The following is a 13,155-nucleotide window of genomic DNA, read 5'->3' on the forward strand; positions in this document are numbered from 1 at the left end:
TTTATTAACAGGGAATGAGAAATGCGTAAGCAAAATCATCAAAATAACAATAATATTTTGCCTTAAAGAAATATACATTGTTTTACAGAAGTATGCAACAGTTATTGGATTATCCAGAAGATGATATAGAGGAAACATTTTGTCTAAATTTTACGGTAAGATACTGTCATAGGTTAGCCTGATTGTTCATCATGGCCTTCATTTTATTTACAGCTGTGCCCAATGATTTCTCATAGTAGTTGGAATTCTTCACCCTTAAGCTAACATTTATTGAGCACCAACTGTGTATTAGTCATAATACATGCATTATTTCCTTTTATTGTCAATTTTCATGGAAAAATTAGTATTCATACTCAACCATGTGACTTGATTGCTTATATACTTTACTATTATGCTAACAATACTTAATGTAAAAGATCTTTGTCTAGTAATGCACTTTTGAACCTACAATTACAGGAATGCTTAGAAAAGCAAAAGGTTGTTAGCATGAGAAATTAACAATGAGCTTACTACTTAACACCACTTAAAAGATGGATTCTGTCTGATACATTTCATTCTACTTTACATAATGTTCATCCTTGCCTATATTGTCTTACAGTTTGACACATTAATAAGATATAAATGCAAATAAATATACACTTGGAAATGAAACTACAGCTCTTGTAAATTATGCAATATTTCTTTTAAATCAGCAAAGGGGATGTTGAATAACATCTCTTCACATGTAAAGCTATTGACAAATGGGAATGTGTCAGAAAAAGAATAGTTGACACTTAAGAGACTATCAGGAAGGATGAAGGGACAGTTTAAATATTATAAATTAGACTTATGAACGTGATAAAATCCTTTTGTTTGTTGGTTTGGTTGTTTGAGGGTATTTATTTTTGGCATTGCAGAGGTTTGAACTCAGGACTTAAAGATACTTGATAGGCTTTATCACTTTCAGACCTTTCTGCTTCAGACCTTATATGCTTCAAATATGATCTTATTTTTTGATTAGGATCTATACTTCTACATAGCTTGGATGACAGGACCATACCACCATGCTCAGCTTTTTTTTTTTTTTTTTTTTTTTTTTTTGGGTCCGGTCGTGGGGCCTGAACTCTGGGCCTGGGTGCTGTCCCTCAGCTCTTCAGCTCAAGGCTAGCGCTCTACCACTTAAGCCACAGCGCCACTTCTGGCATTTTTCTTTTTGCTTATGTGGTGCTGAGGAATCGAACCCAGGGCCTCATGCATGCAAGGCAAGCGCTCTACCACTGAGCCACCTTCCCAGTCCTCCTCAGCTTTTTTTAATGGTTGAGTTGGGGGTTTTGGATATCTCTTGTTGCCCAGGTTAGCTGGAACCTTGCTCATCCTAAGTAGCTAGGCTTATAAAGGCATGAGCTACCAACTCCAACAGCTTTTTACAGAAATCTTTATTTATATGTTTATTTTCTACCCCAATTAGTCTGATTATGGTTTTGTTGTCAAAGCTAACAAAAGATATCATATTCTGGGGCTGGGAAGGTGGCTCAGTGGTAGAGTGCTTGCCTTGCATGCATGAGGCCCTGGGTTCAATTCCTCAGCACCACATAAACACAGAAGAAGCTGGAAGTGGTGCTGTGGCTCAAGTGGTAGAGTGTTAGCTAGCCTTGAGCTGAAGAGCTGAAGGACAGCGCCCAGCCCAGAGTTCAGGCCCCACAACTGACCTCCCCCCCAAAAAAAAAAAATCATATTCTGCTCTTATATGATTTACCAGCCAGATGTCTGGCTGAGATCTGAGGATCATGGTTCAAAGCTAGCCCAGGCACAACAGTCCAGAGACTCTAATTTCCAATAAACTATTCAAAAAAAGAAATGGAACTGTGTTCAAGAGATACAGTGCTAGGCTTGAGGAAAAAAAGCTCAGGGACAGCATCCAGGCCCTGAGTTCAAGCCCCAAGACTGGCAAACACATGTACACAAAAGCCAATTTGCCTACAAATGTTTATAAAGTCAATGGTCTTTATAAGAGTTGACACATAATGGAGCTATAAAAAAATTTTATATTTAAGCTGAAGTGAATAAATTTTCAAAATTAAAAAGAAATTTCCTTGCAATTATCATACTTTTCTGTAAAATTTTGGTTCCCCTTTTCATTGCATTCATTTATGTCCATTTAAGTTTTTTTAGCCTTTTTTTGGGGGGGGGGGAGTTGGGGTGGGGACAGCACTATTCCTAAGCTCTTTTTGCTCAAGGCTAGCACTCTACCACATAGTTAATTGGAGATAAGACTCTCAGGGACTTTTGCCTGGGCTGACTACTTTGATACTCAGATATCAGCCTCCTGAGTAGCTAGTATTACAGGTGTTAGCAATTGGTACGCAGCTTATGAATATTGATTATCACGCTTAACTAAAATACTGAGTTCTAAGCCGTTTAAATTCTGATATATAATAGTCATCAAATTTGTAAACTCCTTGAATGAGACATTTTCTTCAAGAACAATTGAAGTCTAAACATTTCTTCCTGCTATTTCTTTCTCAAATTAGCTCTTTACTGCTTCCAGAATAAAAGCTTAAGAAAAGGCCTCAGAGGCATATTTAATTTAGTTTTCTTCAACTTTTTATTGTATCCTTCACTTATACCAAATTATACTGGGCTCTTTCATTTACCTTACTTCCTCATTTAGAGCCGCTTGCTATGCATTTTCATTCTTCTGGTTAAATGGATGTGCTCAGCCTGGAATCTCCTTTTCTGATTGTCCAGAATCCTACCAATCCTTCTAGGTGCTTTACAAATGACATTTCTTCCTCAATCTTCAATACTTACTTCTAGTGGGAATTAAACTTTCTTTCCTGTGTGGTCTATTTAGATTTTCATAGTAAGAGAAGGAATAAAGTAAGAAAGATTTAGAGGTAGGAATAGTATTTTGTTTGTTTGGTTGATAGCTGTTGGCTTTTTTTTTAATTTTTTTTATTGTGAAAATACTGTACAGAGGGGTTACAATTACATGGGCAAGATAATGAGTACATTTCTTACCAAGCATTGTAGCCTCCTCCTTCCCATTCCTTTCCGTCCTCCCCCTGCCCCCCCAAGCTGTTGGCTTTTTGAGAAAGGACCCCGCTTGAGGCTAATATCAAATTCATGATCTTTCTGCCTCCACCTCCCAAGTGCTAGGATTACAGACATGTACTGCTTTGCCCAGATCTGAAAGGGGAAGTACAAAGTTTCAAAGAAACTGACCATCTTTAGAAATCCAATTAATGTGTGATATTCATCCAGATAGAGGAATAGGAGGAAGTCGTCATGGGAAAATGAATAATCGTTCTACACTGAATACATTCTGATACTTGAAATCAGTTACTCATCGAAGGAAAATATCCTTTTAACATTTTTCTACATTCTAAAGGTTTTGTATCAATGCTTAGTTCCCTGTGCTTAACTAACCAAACAGTAATTTCTAGTTAAAATGGTGATAGGATATTAATCTACTAGAGAAGATGAAAATCCCTAATTGTGACTTTGGGCAGAATTCATAAATAAGCTTTTGGTTATATACTTTTGTCTCAGATTTATTGTATTTTTATATTTAACAAGGGGAAGGGAGAATTTAGATTATTAAAATACTCGTCTGACATTGACTTTTTTAAACATTTAAATTAATAGATCACAGTTGAAAACTTTGGTGCAACAGAAGTGAAAGAGCTGGTTCTAAATGGTGCAGATACAGCTGTTAACAAACAAAATCGGTAAGTGGACTATAGCAGCATAAGTGGGAGTAATAACATTTAATAGGTACTTCCTACTGTATTTAAGAAGCTATCATAAACCATTTTTACTTAGATAAAACAGTCTTTGAATTTTCATTGATGAAGTAAATCACCTTGGTTTCTGAAATCCTATATAAGATATCAATAAAGGAATGATAAAAAACCAAGAACAATGAGAAGTGAGAAAAGATAACTGCAGACATGTTCTTTTGGAAGCCAGAAAATATTGGTAACTTGCTAGCAAACTGGAGAAAGAAGCAATAAAAAATGGACTGGAGCTCCAAGAAGCTGCCCAGTTCATAGTTCAAAACAAAGTTGCAGGGCTGAAAAGAAAACTTACCATTAGAAACTATATAGAATTTGAAGACATGGCTGAAATCAGAAAGGTTGGCTTTTACAAAAATCAAAACAAACCCTTTTTCTTAGAACAATAGGAAGTACCCTGACAACGACCCTTATACCTTTTATTTGAGGTTTCACACTTGGTAGGCAGGTTCTCTGCCACTTGAGCCATGCCCATTCCTTTTTGTTTTGATTCATCCCTTTTTTTAAAGAACAACTCTTTATACACTAGCCTAGCAGCTGTGGCCAAAACAATTGTAATTTTAATTCTACTACTGGCAGGCTGCTATGTAACTATCAGTAAATTAGTAACGTCTTGGTTGTCTCTTACATTGAGGAGAATTGACAAGTTGTACCTACTTCTTGGTCGATCTTGAGGTTTAGGTGAAGCAATAATCTTAAGATTCTTAGGACTTAACACATGTATGTGCTCAATTAATGTTGGCTATTAGGATGATTTGATATTTTCAACTGCAAATATGTCTTTGATTAAAGCTGTTAAAATGACATTAAAAAATGTAGATCCTTCTGTTCTTTAAAAAAAAATCACTTGGTTTTGTAAATTTTGGCCATGGTTTAGATGTTTTCTACTTTTAAAGTTTCTATAATTAAACTCACTGTGATTCCTAAAAATAGTTCATGAGCTAGGTGCCGGTCATCCTAGCTACTTAAGAGGCTGAGAGCTGAAGATTGAGGTAGAAGCAAGCACAGGCAGGAAGTCTGTGAAACTCTTACCTCCAGTTATTAAATTAAAGCTGTCAGTGGAGGTGCTGTGACTCACATGGTAGTACGCTAGTCTTGAGAGAAAAGAAAAACTGCTCAGCGCCTAGGCCTTGAGTTCACCCCCAGAAGCACAAAATAAGTGCTGAAAAACAATTGTAGAATTTGACGAAAATGTGTTTGCAAGTAAAATGATTTGGCATTTTCTACCTGATTACTACTGTAGTTTAACTGTTTTGTGTGTGCTGGTCCTGGGGCTTTGGGTGTTATCCTTGAGTTTGTTCCCCTCCCCTTTTCCCCTCTACGGATAGTGCTCTACTACATGAGCCACAGCTTCACTTGCTGAATTCAGTTTTCTAATTGGATAAATTATAAAATTATTAATTGTACAACAAAGTTTCACCTAAAGGGATTATCATATGCCGCTTTTTTCTTTAAGCCCACCAATTGATTTTTATATTGGTCTCCTTTCATCAGTTTTTCCCCTCATTAATTACTTGGTACAGGGCGTGTCCTTTTAGTTTCCTTTTGTATCTTTAGAGAAAAAAAGAGAATCTTTTGACTTACACTATGCAAGTAATGGTTCTTGTTTAAAGTTCTTTTTGCCAGTACTGGTTTTTTGTTTAATTATTATTTAAGTAGTTGTCAATTTGAGTATTCTTCATCAGTGTTGCCCAGTTATTGGGTTTGAACTCAAGAGTTTTACCCTTGCTAGACAGGGGCTCTGCTGCTCTTAAGCCACAACTCCAGCCATTTGTGCTCTGGTTTTTGTGGGGTAGGCCAGCAATCAATCTTAGTTACCCTTCCTGCATTGCTAGGATAACTTACATGTGCCCTAGTGCCTAGCTGTTGGTTGAGGTGGGTCTCATCAGAGTTTTACCTGCGCTGGCTTAGATCCATGATCCTCTCAGTCTTCACCTATCAAGTAGATGTGAGCCATCAGTGCCTAGCATATTCTTTATCATTTTGCTACCAGGTACCAGTGACTTATATCTATATACTAGCTACTCAGGAGGCTGAGATCTGAGAATCCCAGTTAGAAGCCAGCCTGGGCAGGAAAGTCTGAAGCTGGAAGTGGAACTGTGGTTCACATGGTAAAGCAGTAGCTTTGAACATAAAAGCTTATGGAACAGTGTCCAGTCCCTAATGAATTCAAGCCCCAAAATAGGCACAAAACGTATTATTGTTGTTTAGATTCCTTGGAACCCAAGGAAAAATGGCTGAACCTCAAAGCTCCTTTTTAAAAAAAAAATTACCCACTGTTTGTAACAGATTAGTCTTTAGTGATACATCTTAGTTGAACAATAAAAATTTTCACTAGTTCATGGGGCTGGGAAGGTGGCTCAGTGGTAGAGCACTTGCCTTACATACATGAGGCCCTGGGTTCAATTCCTCAGCACCACATAAGCAGAAAAGGCCAGAAGTGGCACTGTGGCTCAAGTGGTAGAGTGCTAGCCTTGAGCTGAAGAGCTCAGGGATAGTGCCCAGGCCCAGAGTTCTGACCCCATGACTGGCAAAAAAAAAAAAAAAATTTTTTTCACTAGTTCATTAATTTTTTTTTTGGGTCCGGTCGTGGGGCCTGAACTCTGGGCCTGGGCGCTGTCCCTCAGCTCTTCAGCTCAAGCTAGCACTCTACCACTTGAGCCACAGCGCCACTTCCGGCTTTTTTCTTTTTGCTTATGTGGTGCTGAGGAATCGAACCCAGGGCCTCAGGCATGCAAGGCAAGCGCTCTACCACTGAGCCAACTTCCCAGCCCCGAGTTCATTAATTTTTATTTATTTATTTTTTTGGGTCCAGTCGTGGGGCCTGAACTCTGGGCCTGGGCGCTGTCCCTCAGCTCTTGAGCTCAAGGCTAGCACACTCTACCACTTGAGCCACAGCGCCACTTCCGGCTTTTTTCTTATGTGGTGCTGAGGAATCGAACCCAGGGCCTCATGCATGCAAGGCAAGAGCTCTACCACTGAGCCACCTTCCCAGCCCTAGTTCATTAATTTTAAGCCTAACTACTGAGGAGGCTGAGAACTGAGAACTGCAGATACAGCCAGCCCAGGCAGAAAAGTCTGCGAGACTGATCACCAGTTAACCAGTAAAAAGCCAGAATTGGAGGTATGGCTCAGATGGTAGAGCCCCAGCTTTGAGCAAAAAAGACAAGGGAGAGCATGAGACTCAAGCCCCAGCACTGCCAAACCCACAAATTATTTTGATAGCCAGTGTCTCAGTCTGCCCATTAGGAAATGATATATTGGGGATAGCCTAAGAATCATTGTAAATACTAAATGAAAATTCCTGATGACTGTTGTTATACCGTGGTTTGAACTCAGGGTTTTCACTCTTGTTAGGCTGACACCACTTCAGTCATATCACTAGTCGGAATTTATCTGTACTGACTTGTCTCAAACTTTCATCCTTGATCTTAGCTTACTAAATAGCTAGGATTATAGGCTGGCTCCCTCTTCTCCCCATTTTTTTTTTCTTTTTGGTGATGGTAGTGAGTCTTAAATTCAGGGCATCATGCTCTCACTTGGCATTTTTGCTTACGGCTGGTACTCTTAATCACTTGAACCACATTTCCGATTTGGGCTTTTTTTTTTTTTTTTTTTTTGCCAGTCCTGGGGCTTGAAGTCAGCACCTAGGCACTGTCCTTCAGCTTCTTTTGCTCAAGGCTAGTGCTCTACCACTTGAGCTACAGCGCCATTTTTGGCTTTTTCTGTGTAGGTGGTACTGAGGAATCGAACCCAGAGCTTCATGCATGCAAGGCAAGCACTCTACCACTGAGCCACATCCCATCCCACACTTGGTGCTTTTGCTGGTTTTAGTGATAAGAGTCTCGTAGACTTTTTGCCTGCTTTGACCCTTGATCCTTAGATTGAAGCCTCCTGAGTAACTAGGATTGTAGACATGAGCCACCAATACCTGACTTTTTCCCTATAATGTGGGAGGAATAATGGGTTTCTCTATCATGACTTTGTCCTTTTAACTCCATTTTTTTTCTGTTTTGTAGAAAAGTAGCAGGAAATGCAAGAGCCACCCGAAAGTCTACTGGATTTGTAACTTATACATGCGTCTTTTTTTATTTCTAGGCAGGAATTTGTTGATGCTTATGTGGATTACATATTCAATAAATCAGTAGCTTCCTTATTTGATGCTTTTCACGCTGGCTTTCATAAGGTCTGTGGAGGAAAAGTTCTTCTACTCTTCCAACCTAATGAACTACAAGCAATGGTTATTGGAAACACAAATTATGATTGGAAGGAACTGGAAAAGGTAGGGGAAAACAAATGTTTGACATTAAATAAGAAGAAAAATATGGCTGGGTACTGGTGGCTTACACCTCCATAATCATAGCTGCTCAGAAGGGTGAAACCTGGAGGATCAAAGTTTAAGGCCAGTATGGGCAGAAGTCTTCAAGACTCTGTATCTCCAGTTTACCAGAAAAAAAAAAAGCCAGGCTGCAGATGTGGCTTAAGTAGTAGATTACCACCTATGAGCAAGAAAGCTCAGCTAGAGTGAGCAGCTTATGAGACATATGGCTTATTGATGGAAGTCTTGCCTTTTTATGTGATTTTTTTTCCTTTTTTGTGAAATTTACTGTCCTTTTATAATGAACACTTTTTTAATTCCATACTGAATGAGCTTCAACTGTATTTTTGTATTTGATGATATTAGTGATGGTATGTGACTTGGGCTGAATGTAATCCCCAGCCAAAATGAAATGGCTTTTCATTGACCTCCATCCTAGGAAAATCCTTATGTAAAAAATTTCAAATTATTAAAATATTTACCAAAGTGTTTGTTGGCTCCCTTCTGTAATCCTAGCTATTCAGGAAGCTGAGGTCTGAGGATCAGAATAGTCCATTAGGCTATTACTCTAATTAACCACCAAAAAGTTGGAAGTGGAGATGTAGCTCAAGTTGTAGACTATTAGCTTTGAGTACAAAACTTCAGGGAAAAACCCTTATGCCCTGAATTCTAGACTCAGAACTGGCACAAAAAGTCTTTCATAAGGGCTGAGAAGGTGGCTTAGTGGTAAGAGTGCTTGTCTTGCATGCATGAGGCCCTGGGTTCGATTCCTCAGCACCACATAAGCAGAAAAAAAAAAGCCGGAAGTGGTGCTATAGCTCAAGTGGTAGCGTGCTAGCCTTGAGCTGAAGAGCTGAGGGACAGCGCCCAGGCCCAGAGTTCAGGCCCCACGACCGGACCCCCCCTCCCCCCCAAAAAAGAAAGAAAAAAGTCTTTCATAAGAGCTGTATGTGGCTCAGTGCTAGAACACCTTCCTCAAGGGCTGGGAAGGTGGCTCAGTGGTAGAGCGCTTGCCTTGCATGCCTGAGGCCCTGGGTTCGATTCCTCAGCACCACATAAGCAGAAAAAGCCGGAAGTGGTGCTGTAGCTCAAGTGGTAGAGTGTGCTAGCCTTGAGCTGAAGAGGTGAGGGACAGCGCCCAGGCCCAGAGTTCAGGCCTCACAACTGGCAAAAAAAAAAAAGAACACCTTCCGCAGATATTCAGAACACTGAGTTTAATCCCTGGCACTGGATTTTAAAGAAGAAAAAAAAAATCATCCCTGCCATTGAGCACAAGACTGGAAACAACCAGTTGTGTTTTGGTAGATGAATAAACTGTGGGACATCCATAGTTCTGTAGAATACTGCTGAACATTACAGTCTTGAGTTACTCTTAATAGAATTGTGATGATCACAAAGGAGGGTAAGAGTTTAGTGAATTGGTATATAAGGCTAATGATATCCTTAGCAGTTGAATCTGGAAAGCCTCCTGCTGGACTGTAACATTCCATGAGGTAAGTAAGGAGGACTTTGTTCTCTTAACTTTGTCCTGGTGCCAAAAACTTGGACTAAACCTCATTACATAATTGTTGAGTAAGTCAATATATGAAGATAAGGGTTGTATTTAAATGGTGAATTCATAAGGGAATAGTTTCTCCAAAAACCCTGATACTAGAAGCATCTCTGATTCTAAGAATTGAAAGTTAAGGTCAAGCTTGAGTTGACTTCAATAAATGATTTACTATGTGAAAAATATTTTGGAGGGAAGTATATTGCTACTCAGTAGCATAAAAATATCATTGTCTCACACAATTTTTGTGGGCCAAGAATTCAAGAGTGGCTCTTTCAGCTAGGTATCCTTGGCTTGAGGTCTCTGATGGTGTGGTTAAGACGTTTGTTACTACTACAGTCCCCTAAGGCTTGATTGAGGATATTTGCTTTGCCCACATAGCTGTTGCCAAGAGGCTTCATGAGTGTCTTCATGAAATAGCAGCTAAAGCTCATATAGGTGTTTTATTTATGATCTTCCAGAAATTATACATTCTGCAGATCCACAAATCAGTGATTACACAGTTGAGGCCCATTCATCATGGGAGAAGACTAACGAGGACAGGAGGGCTTAGAGGAACCATTCTGGAAATTGACTATCATAGAAATAGCATTTAGTTACATGTTTACAAAACAGTTGGCGCTGTTCATAAAAACAGCAGAAGAAATTTTTATGATGATAGCTAATTCTGTATTGAACTTTTAATATTCCTCTTACATTTTAGTAATTTCAGTTATCATTCAAATATTGATAATACGGACTCCTCCCCCCCATCATGTTCTTGAAGTGATGAGACAGGTGTGGTCATTTGTACATCTTTTCTTCTGGAAACTTAAGAGCTTTAAATTTCAAAATGTCCAGGAAATACTTCATCAACAAACGGCATTCCAAAGGTTTCAAACTCAGGTTCCAAACTCTTAGACCATGGTAGCTTTATAGGCTAAGAAAGCCAGTTTACCAGACAAAATTAATATTCCTTAATACTAATGAAAGGTTATATTGTTTTTAGAATACAGAATACAAAGGGGAGTATTGGGCAGAACATCCTACGATAAAAATTTTTTGGGAAGTATTCCATGAATTACCTTTGGAAAAGAAAAAACAATTTCTGTGTAAGTATTTCTAACTATTTGATATTTTGTTGTAGGAATTTAATTGTTATAGAATAAGTAGTAGATTTGATTATATAATATACAACAAAGTCCTGTTTTTAAGCTAATTTTTAAAGCACTTATCTGTATCATTAGCATGTGTTTGAATATGAGAATATTTCAGCAACTAAATTTAGTAGGCCTCCAAAACAGCTTTGGATCTTACAAATTTATGTTATATAAACTATAATTGTAGAATCTTTTTTAGAATTCCTAAGATTTTTGGAATGTAGCTATTTTCTGTCGTCATTTTTTAAAAATTTGTTTTAGCACCAAAACTTTGGCAGTTTCTGTGGAAAACAGTTTTTGGGTCTTTGCATTTATCTGTCACATCTGAATTTTATGGCAGGCCTGGTGATGGTAATCCCAGCACTAAGGAGTTCAGGCAGGAGTTTGAGACCTTGCTAAATAAATAATCTGAGTTCTAATTGCAGTTTGACTTGGTGGGCCACTTCTTTGTGCTGATATTAACATTTAAGAGGTAGTTTGCAAAAGCGTAATTAATGTGTGTCTCAAAAAACTTGTCTTCCATTATTCCTACCTTAGAGCAGATGTTCATGTGAGACTATACTACAGTGACTATACTGAATATTAGTTGCCACTCTTAAATGATTTTCTTGTTGGCAGTATTTCTGACAGGTAGTGATCGCATTCCGATTCTCGGTATGAAGAGCCTGAAACTAGTCATCCAGTCAACAGGAGGCGGTGAGGACTATCTCCCGGTTTCCCATACCTGTTTTAATCTTCTAGATCTTCCAAAATACACAGAAAAAGAAACTCTACGCTCTAAACTGATCCAAGCTATTGATCACAATGAAGGCTTCAGTTTAATATAACTTCAGAGATGAAACTATTCAGTTTAGTGCAAAAGCATTAAACTACTTGTGTTTTTCTGGTTGTGATGAATTCAGCAAAGTGACAAAGGTACTATTATAATTCTTCCCTGTGAAATGTCCAGTGCTCTGAGTACTCATGGAAGCCAAAAAATATTAAAGGAATATGAACACAAACTGTTAATACTAAATTTACTGTACAGAACCGTGGAATTCTCCCATCTCCCACATAAACATACAAGTATTGTGAATACATTAAAGTTTTACTAACATGAATTTTAAGAGTTTGCATATTTCAGAAATGATCTGATGTGTGAGTGCATGGAAATGTTGCTTAATTTTTCTTCAATCACTGGGTGAGAAACCTTTAACTTTGGCCTGCAATAGTCATTTAATTATTTTTCCATTTTGTAAATAGTAAGTTTTGTAATAAAATAGTTATTATGTTCTGATACCAGTACAGTTTCTATGGTTGTAATTGAGCTGAACTAAATTTAAGGATTAAAAATTATGATTTAAATCTTTACTCTGAGATTCTATAAAAAGGAAAAAAGAAGCATGGTGGAAACAGTCTTTGCATTTTTGCTAGAACAAATATCTGTGCAATCCTAAATTACAGATAGGGATATTAAGTAATTTATGGTTCTCTTGTGAATCCTGACATACTCATAGATGGGAGGTTATCAGGAAGCTTATTGATTATTTAGTAATGAAAGAACATTCTCTACAGTTGCCAGAAATAGAAACATGGCCGCTATGAGAACCAATCACTGAGTTATAGCTTCCAAACTATTGATGGTGCAGGTTGTATGTAGTCAAAATTTTCAGTGCTTAAGAACTATTTCCTTGAATTTTAACAGTTTTATGGTGCTGATGCTTAGTTTATCTCATGTCATTACATTGTACAAGTCAGTTGATGCAATCCGTGTGACTTTCTGCTATAATACAAATATTTATTTTTTAAATTTATAAAAATATGCCGTGAAAACTGTTTGAATATAATAAAGCTTTATTGGTTTAATATTTGAACTTTCAGTGGTTCTCCTAAGATTCCAAGACTCTTTAAGAAGGGGGTTACCTCAGGGAAAGTTTTTTAAATTTTGGATTATGTCTTCATTCCCTTATAAATTTACATTTTATAGAGGTATATATCTGCAATTTCAAATTTTATTTTTTATTTTGTAGCAAAATATGAATTATTGAAGACATTGCTGATATTCACTAAATGGACTTATGACCCATCTGGTGTGATACTAATGTTTTAGGATATTCTCAAACGCTTACTTCCAAAATGCAGAAAGGTCCAAGGGCTTGGAGATGGCGATTGTTGACCTATACTTTTCAGTAGTTTTTAAAGCAACTATTGAATCATGGTTGTATTTTACAGAAATCCATTAAAATAGCATTTTCATTTAAGGTAATTTTCCTTGTAGGAGCATTCTTCCATGCATATAGTTATACTATTTCTGTCTATGCTTTGTGGGTGGTGATACTTCAGATGACAATAAAAACACCTATATGTGTCAGGGACTTTTTTTCATTAGTAATC

At 37.7% G+C, this 13,155-nt stretch overlaps 1 protein-coding gene across 9 annotated transcripts in view; it reads left to right on the forward strand.

Moving 5' to 3' along the window:
* Herc4 (HECT and RLD domain containing E3 ubiquitin protein ligase 4) overlaps positions 1-12,063 on the forward strand; it is a 109,059-nt gene extending 96,996 nt beyond the window's left edge. For all 9 annotated transcript variants that reach the window (XR_011371552.1, XM_070020994.1, XM_070020993.1 and 6 more), the window contains 5 exons: positions 89-155; positions 3,628-3,710; positions 7,875-8,058; positions 10,632-10,734; positions 11,401-12,063. Coding sequence is in view for 8 of the 9 variants with exons in the window: in XM_070020994.1 (XP_069877095.1) it covers positions 89-155; positions 3,628-3,710; positions 7,875-8,058; positions 10,632-10,734; positions 11,401-11,609 (646 nt within the window). In the remaining variant the exon portion in view is untranslated. The remainder of the gene's footprint in view (positions 1-88; positions 156-3,627; positions 3,711-7,874; positions 8,059-10,631; positions 10,735-11,400) is intronic.
* The last annotated feature ends 1,092 nt before the right edge of the window (positions 12,064-13,155 follow it).

The sequence above is a fragment of the Dipodomys merriami genome, unplaced genomic scaffold (genome assembly GCF_024711535.1).
Source record: "Dipodomys merriami isolate MVZ:Mamm:240054 unplaced genomic scaffold, mDipMer1.0.p SCAF_14, whole genome shotgun sequence".
Taxonomy (NCBI): Eukaryota; Metazoa; Chordata; class Mammalia; order Rodentia; family Heteromyidae; genus Dipodomys; species Dipodomys merriami.